We start from the raw sequence: 13,053 nt of genomic DNA, 5'->3' as shown, positions 1-13,053 counted from the left end.
AACAAAACCCAAATAAATTGGGAACTTATTGAAAGAAAAGCAAGATTAAATAAAAAAACGAAAACAAGAAATCGGGGCTTTCCACCGGTGAAAACCGATGGAAACCCTCTCGAAAACTTTTGATGAAGGCTAGGGTTTGAGAGGGAGAGAGTGTCTGGGAGGCTATTAGGGGTGTACACGGTTCGGGTTGGCCGGTTTGCCGGAATTTAACAACCCAACCCAATTAAATCGGGTTATCAAAATTTCAAACCAACCCGAACCGTGTAAACTCTAAAACCAAATCATTTTGTAGTGTTTCGGTTTGGATCGGTTTACTAATATATATATAAAAAAATTGAACAGATGCTCAACTCTCCTATACATACCTGTATAATCATATCAGACTATTAGATAAAACTGAAACATGTATGGCTAATAATTTAAATATTTCATAATAAATTTTCTAATATATACAGGTTAAGAAACTTTACTTTTGGATATTTCATAATAAATTTTTTGATATATATAGATTAAGAAACTTTACCTTTGGATGTCCCCTTAGATGTTTGAGCATGTGTCTTAAGTTGTTCTAGTAGTAGTATGCAGGGTCTGTGTAATAAACTAATAGGTTATAGTAATGGCTCTTATGTTGTTTGGTCGTTGATGTAGCTACTTTCTTCTAAGAGATGGTTTTAATAAATAAATTTTGCTTATAAAATAATATATTCGAGGTGCAGGGCTATGCATATATATAATATTTAAAATTTTTTATTTTTTATTCGGGTTGGTTTGGTTCGGCCAAAAAATACTCAAACCCGTAACCAACCCAATTAAATCGGGTTTATATTTTTTTTAAACCAAATACATATCGGATTCAAAAAATTCAGATTGGTTCGGTCGAAAAATGATCGGTTCGGATTGGTTTGGTCGGTTTTACCAAATCGTGTACAGGCTATTGTAGTGTGGAAGGTAATAAGATTAGCTTTGATTATATTTATATAACTCATAGTTAAAATATAACTATGATAGTTGAAATTTATATTATTGATATATTTATTATAATATTAATTTTATATCTTTATATGGAAAATTTAATCTTAAAATTTTGTATAATTCTTTTAATATGACGTCTAATAGTTTTGATATTTAACCATCATGATTGAAAATCATAATAATAAAAATTCAAGTGAATTACAAACTATGTATATAATTTATTCATTTATTTGTTTAATTTGCTTCAGAAAATAGAATATTATGTAAATTAGATTAATTTCTTTTGATATTACATATATTAAATGATCTGAAAATAAATCGTTTGTTTGTTTTGCTCGTTTTTTATTTCATAATCAGGTTGTAGTTCAATAATTTATGCCATCTAAATTTTAATATTTTAATGAATTTGTTCCCATTATATCAGAAAATAATTATCTAGTGCATAATGAACACGGAGTATTTTTGTATTTTGCATCTAGACAAACCAAATCATAACATTCCTTAAATACCCCTGACTTTCCGTATAATCTCCACCCCGACCTCTCTCCTATATACACACAATACATACACCATCCCCACAAACCACGCATTTTCTACTGGTACAACTACACACTGCTCCACACACTCAACCACCACACTGTTCTCCACCTCGAATTTCGTGCCATGGTGGACCCCGCGGTTACCGGCGGCGATCACGGCGGCTCGGAGGCGGAGTTTCTGTTACGCGAGATAAGCAATGGCGAGCACTCGTGGCGGCTAAATTTCGACGGATTTCAAGTCTCGTCTCAGCATAAAGAGAAGCCTCCTCGTGGCCTCCAGGATTGTTTAGGCGTTTTAGGTATTTTTCGCAATCTCGATAAATTAATAAAATTTCGCGGTCGCAACGAAATAGATTTGTTTAAGCTTAGATAACTAGTAGTGCTTGTTTAGTTAGGTCATTGTATTTTTCATATATTTTATTTGTTTGCCTAAATTAGAAAGTGATTAAATTAATTTATATTATTCTGTTTTTTTGTTTGTTTATGACTTGTTCACAGTGTTTAGGTGAATTTGTTTGTAATTGTATTTTCGTGTTGATTTTGTCTGTATTATGTTAGATGTGAATTTGTGTTACTCGATTTCCTGTAAGTTCGGAGGAAGCATTTGTTTGTTTTTTTGTTTAGATTAGTGACGATTAAGGTTTTGTCTTTTCTGCACTCTTTTGGCTTTGCCATATGTGAGCTAGCAGATTCGAAGTAGCTACGTTAGATAGAGTCTTATCGTAGTATGGAGTATGAGTTTTGTATATGTTGTATATTCATAGCATTTGGATTCACCTAACAGACTTTGTTAGGGAAGTTGCAGGTAAATTGTATAGTTCGGTTTTTAGTCCCAGCAGATAGTAGCCAGTACAAGATAATTGGCAGGAGGGATGTTGTAAAAATTGGTCAAGAAGATGGCATGGTGACAGTAAGTTTCGTCAGGCAAAAAAATAATTTAAAAACGTGGTTCAGTTTTATAAACAATGAAGGCATAAGTTACAGAACATTAATGTATTATATATCCTTGAATTTTTTGTTTGATTGTCTTGATTATAATCTAAAGAGTCAAGGTTGCAGTTCTTTAAGTGAGGGGCCATAGCAGCATCAGGAAATTAATGTCACACAGGGTCCTGTAATTTTAAAATATGTTACTTGAAATCGTGCACATTGCTGTCCTCTATGTTTTTTCTTATAGTAATATTCTGCATACTCTTTGAAGCAAGTCAATGTGATATAATTATGTTTCTAATGCGAGCTATCTTTAGAAGTTTTATACTGAAGCACCCTGTTTTCTTCACCATAGACCAATAAGTGTGGTACCACATACTCTGGCTATGACATTGGGATCAACTCATAATTTCTTCTCAAAAAAGTCACATCTTAACTGAACGAAATAATTATGGTTCTCGGGGACCCGTACTACAAATAGTTTCATATGTGACTTGGAACTCGGATCTTCTTTTTCCTTACAGTTATATCAAGTGCATCTAAATGAGTGCCTCACTCTAAAACTAGTTGGAACAAATTTGCGCAATGGTGTCCATCTGAGTGACTCTACAAAACTGGGAAGATAATATTTATAGAGATGGTTTGCGTCCAATTATTTACACCAATTAATTGTCCTTTCTAGCAGTTAATAGTCCTTTCTAGCCATTCTAAATGGTATGACCACATATTACATGCTCCATTATCTTTCTGGGTAATTTAAGAGTAAGTATTTATTGAATTGGGTTTACACTAAAGAAACTGCATAAGCTGGGAAATGGTGCTCAGAATGCAAAAAACCTATGAATATAGTTACCGTTATCTTTTCCTTTGCAGTCACAATTAACTGTGAACTGGTTTACTTTGGAAAGCGAGATGCATTTTTTCAGGATTGAAATATTGTTCTGTTGCACAGTTATTGCTGCAGTCACATCTCACTTATTTTCTTTGCTGCTTCCAGGCCCAGAAGATAACATAGCCGAGTATTATCAACAACAGGTAGAAATGTTGGAGGGATTTAATGAAATGGATGCCTTGGCAGATCGTGGTTTTGTACCAAGAATGTCCCAGGTTTGTCTTACGTCCCTTTTCAGCTTGTGTCATTGTGTTGTGTTCTGCAACATGCTCATATATCCTTGTGTTGTAAACAATCATAAGCGAGGAAAGGACTAATATTAAGTGTCTATGCTTTTGGGTGCAGGAAGAAAGTGACAGATTGGCAAGAAGTGAGACAGCAGCCATTAGAATATCAAATTTTGCAAATATGATTCTTTTTGCAGCCAAGGTTTATGCATCTGTTAGAAGCGGTTCACTGGCCATTATTGCTTCAACATTGGACTCGCTTCTTGATCTTCTGTCAGGGTTTATCCTCTGGTTTACAGCATTCTCCATGCAGAAGCGGAACCCTTATCAATATCCTATTGGAAAGAATCGAATGCAGCCATTGGTTAGTAGTTTGGCAGTCATTTGACTTATAAGTGGCCTGATTTTTCATGATTAGGAGAGAGAAAGGGGGTTGGGGGTGGGGGTGGGGTTATTTGAATGTTTGAAAGACAAAATTTGTTAAATTACTTTTCTATTGGTCCTGAGACGCTATCCCTGGTGTTGATGGATCAATTGAAGAACACAAATGGGTAATGAACTACCAAATTTTTTTGTTTTGTATAAGATGATGTACCTTTCCTGATTTTTCTGTTTAATTTGCTCACTTAACTTTAACGGTTATTGATGAGTATACTTGTCACCACTCACCACAAGCGAGTTCAGTGATACTATCATAAAATATGGCTGTTTAGTAATGGATGGGCAAATTTTGGTGTTGATTATATAAACATAACTTATTAACTATTGGAACTTGGAGGTTGAATATAAAAAAAACTGCACAGGGGGTTGGTGGTTTATTCTAAATTGACAGTCAAATGTTTAACAATCTTCTCAAAATATGGGTTGGGGCATGTGAAATCTGAAGATCTTAGATAAACTTGATCTTTGTAAAAATAAATGATTGCTCATAAGTTCAAATTGACAACTTTATATTTGTGTTTCTCCCTGTAATTGTTGTTAAAGACTTACAGTAGATCATCCTTTCCAGAGACTTCAATGAAATTTCTCTGCTACATGTGACTAAGTATGAGTAGTCTACTGAACTGCTAAAGGTGTTGGTAGTTTAGTGCTTCTGCCATAATCAGAAATTTTAATTCTGTACGAGTCCAGAAATAATTTTTGTCGTTCTTAAAAGTGTACAAGGTGAACCACCAGTGGACAAGTACATGCAGATATTGAACTTCTAATATGACATGCAGGGTATTCTTGTTTTTGCCTCTGTCATGGCAACCCTTGGGCTGCAGATAATACTGGAGTCAGTGCGTACATTGGTAAATGATGTAAGTCAACCTCCACTTTTCATATCTTGGATTATATTCTGGTTCAATGACACATTGATATTTGTTTTTGGGTATTTAGTGGTGTATTTCATCTATCCTATTCTCTTCCATTTCCGGCTTCAGTCTTTATCTGTTTGTCAGTTTCCACTGTGAACAAATAGAATAATGGAGTATCATCCCATATTCTAATCGTTATTTAAATTAATATTTCATATTCAATATATAACACTGGTCACTATACATATTTCAGGATTCTGACTTCAAGCTGACAAACGATCAAGAGCGATGGGTTGTTGGCATCATGCTCTCTGTGACAATAGTAAAACTCGTGTTGTGTTTATATTGCCGCACATTCACCAATGAGATTGTCAAAGCTTATGCACAAGATCACTTTTTTGACGTTATTACCAACATTATTGGCTTAGTGGCTGTACTTCTTGCCAATTACATTAGTCAATGGATGGATCCTGTTGGTGCTATTATTGTAAGTCACCTCGTTTCCCAGCTGTGTTATTGTAACATGCATCCTTAACTAGGATCACCACTAAGTTTATAAACTAGTTCTGCTTTGACTATATATGCATAAGATATACATTCACACCTTGGTGATTACCTGTGAAATCAAGGGTTGAAACAGAAAGGCTATTTTACGAGTGCCAAGCAATTTCAAAAACTATCTATAGCAAAGCATTTAGCATTGTATATATATTCTCTGAAGAAAAGGAAATAGATATTATAATTGAATGATTGGAAGAATCTTGTGCTGGGAGTATCAAAGCAGGTGAAGGTTTACCAATGTATGTACTTGAAATAGCTTAGGTAAAACTTTTTTTCCTTTAGTGTGAACTTGTGAAGATGCGGGCATGCGGCATCACATAGATAGGCAATTCTATGCTGCATAGGAATATAAAGAACACGTGCCATCTGTTTCCAAACTCTAAAGAAACTTTTTATCACCTGAATTTAGGTGACACTACCGTGTCTTTTATAGATGCATAAATCGTTACGTAGGCTTGATAACTAGGCACTTCACCATCCCAATATAGATTTGGTATTCAGCTATTTATACCATTTTTTAAATATTGTTCTGTTAGATACTCAGATGTTATATGAAGGATGATAATAGTTAAATATTACATGGTTGAAACTAGCATGGTCATATATTAATTTATCCATGTTAAGCTGGATTGCTAGATGGTGTTTACTTCTATTAAAACCATAACTTTTATTAGTATGGAGATCTTTTTGGTTTCAGACGCAGTATAACTCATCTGTGTCTTTGTTATGAACGAAATGTTTTTTGATTTTTTTTTTTTTTTCTTGTACAGCCCACTTGAAGTCAAAGTATGATTTACATGATTTTTTCCCACCAAATCTAAAGCCCTTATGATTCATTTTCTATAAGCAGATTTTCTTGAGCTGGAAATATTTTGTTTCGGAGGCATGCTTGGCAATGGAAATTAAGAATAAGTTTTAATTGTCATTACTTTATTTTCTCATCATGTTGTGTTTTCACGCAGTTGGCTTTATATACCATTCGTACATGGTCACTAACTGTCTTGGAGAATGTGAACTCCCTAGTTGGAAGATCGGCATCACCAGAATACTTGCAAAAACTCACGTACCTCTGTTGGAACCACCACAAAGCAATAAAACATATTGATACAGTCCGGGCATACACATTTGGATCTCATTACTTTGTTGAGGTGGACATCGTTCTGCCTTCTGACATGCCCCTGCAGGAAGCACATGATATTGGAGAAGCCTTGCAGGAGAAACTTGAGCAGTTGCCGGAGATTGAGCGAGCATTTGTTCATTTGGATTACGAGTACAGTCACAAACCTGAGCATGCCTTCAACTGTAACTAACAAGTCACAACTATTGTATATTTGTTTGACATTTAAATTTCACTTGAAACCACTGAAATCAATTAAAACTGATTGTGTTCATTTAGCATTTAGGCATGGGGTTCAAGATCCATGCTGTTGGGGTTAGTTGCCACACATTTTTTTTTTTCTTTTTTCACACACAATTCTTGATCCCTTCTATTTAAGGTAATTTTGCCAAATGTTATTCAAAAATTTTAGAAAGGGAACATGCAAATTTTTTGTTCTTTTCTTCTCTTTTTTACATTTTGTTTTCTTTCTAAATTTACACTAGGAGACTATTTGAATTAAGGAGTGTCTTACCAGTTACCACATGTTTGATAGAGGAGTATGTTTGGGTGATTGTTTCTGATAAAAATAAAGACTAATTTCGGTAAAAAAAATTTACTAAGAGTCTGTTTGGCTGAATTTTTTTTCTATAAATATAAAAAACTTATTTTGGAAAATTTTGTTACAAAGACTTTATTCCCAACTAATTCGATTGATTTTCGTCAATTCTGAATCTAAAAATTTCAAAACGTTCAGATTCGCGCTCATGTAATCAACAAAAGCTAAAATTCGCGGCCACTCCTCATTACCCAAAGAGGGTTTAACAAACTGCACTAAAAAAAATACAAACAAAAGACAGAGGGTTTAGCTTTAAGAACTCAACAATATTCAACTCCCTTGAAAGTTGAAATCTTTCATCTACGCCCAAAATGGGTACCAACGCAAATGCATCAAGCTACGAGGAGCTTCGCAGAAAGAGAGTAGAAGAGAACAAGAAGAAGCTAGAAGAGCTCAAACTCAACCAGCTTGCTCAATCTTTAAAACCCATCTCTGTTTCTTCGGTAAATAGCCCATTTTAGTGTTGTTTTTGTTGATTTTTGTGAGATTTGAGTAATGGGAATTGACGATTTTACTTGTTTTGCAGGTGAAGAAGCCTCGGATTCCTCAACAGGCAGCGGTGATGTTGCCTGTCCGGAGGTCTAGCCGTGTTGCTGAATTGCCACCGCCTACTTACAAAGAAGTCACCAGCTATACTCTTTTGACAGTTTTTAGTTTTTGATTTTCTTTCGTGTTTTTTTGGATTTTTTGGCATGTGTTGTTTTGGGTTTTTTACCTTAAGTAGTGTGTATTCGGGTTTGTGTTACATTAGTTTGAAGGGTTCATTTGATGGTTTTAGGGGTTTATTTATATACTTAATTGTGTGGACTTGTGGGCAATTGAGTTTATGTTTATAAGCTGGTAGAGTGGTAGGTTCCTAACTCTATTAGAAATCTTACATTGTGTTTGGGTGGGCAATGAAGGAAAATAAAATGAAAATCGTGGCAGCCTGGCAGGAGGTAAAATTTTGAAAAAAAGTGAGCAAGTGCAAATTTTCTATAACAGGATTTGAGATTAAAATGAGTAATGAGGGTGGATGGATGATTCATTTCCAAAATAGCGGGTTTAAGCTCTGGTGTAGGTTGTTAGGAATGGAATGGAGGAAGAAATGAAACCATGAACATCTACCTGACATGGCGACATATAGCTCAAATTTCAATCCAATTCCATCAAAATTCATTTTACTCAGCCAAAAACTATTAATGTGTAGGGAGACTTAGCAACTTCAAAGCTCGTGGAGTACCCCAGACCTTGAGTTTGAATTCTCATACCCCAATATTCTCTGAATTATATTTTGAATTATTAATTTGTAATTGTACCAAAGATGGGATCAGGGTTCTTAGTGATCCACTATTTCCAAAATTGGGCATTTAAATTAGGGGAGAGTGTGAAAGATGTAATATTAAGTTCTTCTACTAACATATAAAGGTTCTAGGAGTGTTGGTAATTCAACATGGTTTTAAGTTCAAACCATCCTCCACCAATATTTTTGAATTCTGTACAAATTTTTTTGCTGCTTGCTCCCAACTCCTTGTTCCAAATCTTGAATTACAACCTAGGACACCTAATATTCTAAAAAAAATAAATTAATTTGGACACCACGGTTGAATATTGATGGGAAGTTAGGCTCCTAAAGATCCACACTTGGATCCCCATGAACAAAAGTTAGAGCAAAGAGAGTGTGAATTCTATTTCTACTATTACCTTAAGCTGTAGGCTTAGTGTTAGCTATTTTTCAATGACAGAACACTAAGTTAAGACTTTTTGGTTGCTGGACAGGTTCCGCTTGAACCATTGGGGAGGCCTAGGAGGTAATATATTGCTATAATTTGTTTTTACTTTAACTAAACTACACTGTTTTAAATTTACCAGATCAGCTTATGCTTTTGAACTTCGTTGATGTTCAGTTATGGTGGTAAAAGGGATTTGCTAAGTCGTGTATATGCCTCTGACAAAGATAGACAGTATGCTCTAGAGAAAGCCAAAGAATTACAATCAGGACTAGCCTCAGAAACCCCAAGCTTTGTTAAGCCAATGCTTCAGTCACATGTCACTGGCGGCTTTTGGCTGGTGAGTCCTAATTTAGTTTTATTTATATGTTTTTACCCTTCTTTTGAAGCTTATCTCGCGGTTGCAAAACTTGTAGTTGTCAAAACATGATTCATACTCTCAACAATTTAGTTCTATATATGAATGCTTGTTAGAAGTTTTTTAAAGTTTTTAATATGGTTCCTATCACTTCATATATGACAGGGTCTTCCTCAACATTTCTGCAACGGCCACCTCCCGAAATATGATGAGATAATGACTTTAGTTGATGAGGAGGGGAATGAATGGCCAACTAAGTACCTAGATAGAAAGAATGGACTTTCTGGAGGCTGGAAAGGCTTTGCAGTTGATCATGATTTAGTTGATGGTGATGCTTTGGTGTTTCAACTGATAAAGCCTACTAAGTTTCAGGTTTCAATTCATTTTAATCACAAGTTTAATGCTTACTTGATATATGTACTTTTAGCTGTCAATATGCCGGACATCTTATACATATTGCCCAATCTTTGTGAACTTCAATTTCTTGCCCCTGGAAGATTATGGCCTTTTATTACGTAGCCAAAAACACGGTTCATTTATCAATGGTTTAGATTTCTTACGATTGAAACCTTAAAAAAGATATGGATCCTTCAACAGAGTATCCAATGTGATAATGAACATATATAAATTTGGTCTGACCCAATCCCAGTTTTTATACAACATACTACTCCCTCCGTCCCATCCATTTCCTTACACTTTCCTTTTTGGGATGTCCCACCCAATTCTTTACATTTCAAAACTTACCAAAAATAGTTAATGGGTCCCACCACTTCTCTACTTTTCTTTCCTTTTCACACTACTTTTACTCCACTATCCTCTTTTTATACATTAAAAATCAATGGGTCCCACCACTTTCCCCACTTTTCTTCTTCTTTTCCATTACTTTATATATATTTCTTAACCTCCGTGCCCAACCCATTCGATAAGAAATGGGTGGGACGGAGGGAGTATAATCTTAAGAAAACAATGTCATCTTGTGCAGTTGTACTTCTGTTTTCTCTCAACTTAGTTGGTACTAATAGGCCACAAACAAGTTCTGGCATCTAGAAATATAGTGAATATTACGATTTGGCAATCTACTTCTAATTTAAAGTCACAATCTCTAACATGATTTGTGTAACCAAAATATGTTGATGTGGGACAAAAATGCCAAATGAGGTACTGTAATGCCAGGTGGTGGTTACATGGAAAAAATGAATGATAATTTATAGTTGAAAACTGAATTAGATTGTTAAACTAAAAATCTTCCATCTAACTCTTATCATAGAGGTTACCTAAGCACATATCCTGCAGAAATTAATGGCCCTCTTTGCTTTCGTGAAAAGTATACACTGCCCTTCATTCTTTTTCCCAGCGTTTTCACTCTTCACGCCCACCAGCTCTTCTAAGTACTGCTATTTTGCATCAGCTGCAGTTCATCTCCTGTAACTTTCACACTCCTAGAGTTTAATTTGAATGGTCCTGCCTTTTGCGTAAAACTATTTTTATCAACCCTATTCGTTTTTCCAGAGACCCCTGATAAGACATTATTTTCACCCTACTGCATAACTGTCTAGAGTCTTGGACTGGCGAATGAAGGACTATTTTTTCTTGCAAGTGGAGAAACAACTTTTTATCTAAATTCTACGGATTAATTATTGGTAAACCAAATTGTATTCTTTAAATGACATGTGGAATATGCTTTTGAAACACTCAATTTGGGGGGGAAAGAGAGTGTGATAACGTGGTGTAAATTTCTAAATTATCCTTCAAGTTCCTGGCCTATTCCAGCAACGTGGGAAGCCGAAATGTAACACGTGTCATACCACACGAGTCAAATTGAGGGCTGTGATATAATTACCCACACTGTCTTTTGCTGAAACCCTTTTGCAACTTTTGAGTTTTGACGGGAAACATGTTATGTTGTCATCTTATTTGCATTAAGTTACTGATTTTTGTTCCACAAACAGGTCTATATTGTGAGGGTAAATCGACATGAAGATAATAACAATGATGTCTCTGAGACTCCAGACCTTCCACATTCTGAAAACAAAGCTGAAGGAGGGAGGAAAAGTACGTATGCCTTGCTCATTTTAATGTTCGCTGGTTAAAGTTTCATGTCTTAATCTTTCACCTCTTCACTGCAAATATTCTCCTGGATATATCTTCTTGCATTCTTGCTTTTATACTTTCAAGATGGAATCCGGGTTGTTGATAATGGCATAATCTCGTGGTCTAGAACATTAAGATCAGATTCTGAGTAAAAAAGATCAATTGCTCAAACAGAAGATTAGTATCTACTCCCTCCATCCATTTTAAGTGTCCTGTTTGACTTTTGAATGGTCAAATTGACCAAATTTTACACATATGATACAATATAATTTTTAAAAGTAAAAAGGATTATGTCATTATAAAATACATACAATATACTATAAAATGTAATTTTTAATTTTTTGAAATAATAACGAATTTGTTCTTTATGCTTGGTCAAAGAGGGTCAATTTGACCATTGAAAGTCAAAACAGACACTTAAAATTGGATAGAGGGAATATAAGTTATTAAGTTGTAAAACTTGGACAGAGAGCTAGGGATGTATTTTTGTAAAATATAATTTTATAAATTATTTTAATTTTTTTTATGAACTTTTCTAAAATAAATTATAATAATATATTGTTTAGAAAACTTAAAATTTGTGCTAAGCAATGAAAAAACCCTACGTGGAACTGAGTGACATGAAGGGATTAGTAGTATTTAGATCTGGCTTTTTGTTAGAAGCTGTAATCTAATTGGTTGGTTTTGCAGGGAAATGATGATTAGAGCTTGACTAATCTTTGATGAAGACTTGATTAACGGCGGTGGATATCTGCATATATAATATTAAGATCCGCACATCCAGTTATGGAGACGTGCAAATATGATTAGTGCGTTGCCGTGCTTAATCATCTATTTGAACTCTTCTTCTTTTCAAATTTTCGTACTTTATATTATTTTAAATTTACATTCATCAGCATTAAATTTACGCCATCGCATGTTTAACCACACTTTTTTTCTTTTATAAATGAGTTAATTCAATAATAAAAAATCATACGACATCTACATAAACAGTCATGTCGAATAAATAAAATATAGAAACAATCATTGATTAATCCATTCTTCTTGAAGATATATGATTTGTTGAAAGTGATACTCTTTCGGTCCCTTCCATTTTTTATCAAATGGGTATTTTTTATATTGGTGATAGATTGTTACTGTTAAAATTTTTTATATATGTATTGAGTTATTATTATTAATGAGATTTAAATTAATAAAAAATCATTTCCTTACTAAAAATGCTCAATAATATGTACTATTAAAATCCATTTTTAGAAAAAATAATGGTGGAATGAGGTTATAGCTGTTTATTCTGTTATTGCTCCTCATTTTGGTTTTTCTCTGCTTTGGAAGTTTAATAATGTACTACTACGTAATATCGGGGTACGTACAAAATCAAATGAACAAGGACAGCTTTTAAGGCCAGATGCACCACTGGTACAAGTAACCCATCTGATTACAGCTTGTTTAACGTGCTTCAATTTTATGTACCTAATTAATTACTAAAAACAATAATTATGCTTGTCTCCCAATCAAACTTAGAAAGATATAAAAATTAAATGATAAAAAATTAATATTAGCATATTCAAATATGTACGTGTTCTTTACCGAAATTATGTGCATATTATGCAATGTATAAATAATCGAACAAAAAGGATCATAAAGTACGTGACAGATTAAATTTTTGATAGCAATTTAATCACGAAACCTTTTAGTTTAACAATTTTAACTATATTTTTATCACTAAAAACAAAAACTGTAACAATTTTTATATATTTTCCC

The 13,053-nt window shown here is 34.1% G+C and overlaps 2 protein-coding genes across 2 annotated transcripts; both read left to right on the top strand.

Moving 5' to 3' along the window:
- Positions 1-1,468: 1,468 nt before the first annotated feature.
- On the top strand, positions 1,469-6,839 carry LOC108219572 (metal tolerance protein 11). Its single transcript, XM_017393077.2, has 6 exons — positions 1,469-1,810; positions 3,439-3,548; positions 3,679-3,924; positions 4,781-4,861; positions 5,112-5,345; positions 6,382-6,839. The coding sequence occupies exons 1-6, from the start codon at positions 1,636-1,638 to the stop codon at positions 6,727-6,729; spliced, it is 1,194 nt and encodes a 397-aa protein (XP_017248566.1). The 5' UTR covers positions 1,469-1,635; the 3' UTR covers positions 6,730-6,839.
- Positions 6,840-7,299: 460 nt separating this feature from the next.
- On the top strand, positions 7,300-12,182 carry LOC108216714 (B3 domain-containing protein At3g19184-like). The gene is made up of 7 exons (XM_017389550.2): positions 7,300-7,577; positions 7,661-7,756; positions 8,893-8,924; positions 9,021-9,183; positions 9,367-9,573; positions 11,151-11,253; positions 11,983-12,182. Exons 1-7 carry the CDS (start codon positions 7,446-7,448, stop codon positions 11,988-11,990), a joined length of 741 nt encoding a protein of 246 aa, XP_017245039.1. The 5' UTR covers positions 7,300-7,445; the 3' UTR covers positions 11,991-12,182.
- The last annotated feature ends 871 nt before the right edge of the window (positions 12,183-13,053 follow it).

This window comes from Daucus carota, chromosome 4 (genome assembly GCF_001625215.2).
Source record: "Daucus carota subsp. sativus chromosome 4, DH1 v3.0, whole genome shotgun sequence".
Classification (NCBI taxonomy): domain Eukaryota; kingdom Viridiplantae; phylum Streptophyta; class Magnoliopsida; order Apiales; family Apiaceae; genus Daucus; species Daucus carota.
The sequence above is the reverse complement of the archived record's forward strand: the minus strand, read 5'-3'. Positions and strand labels throughout refer to the sequence as shown.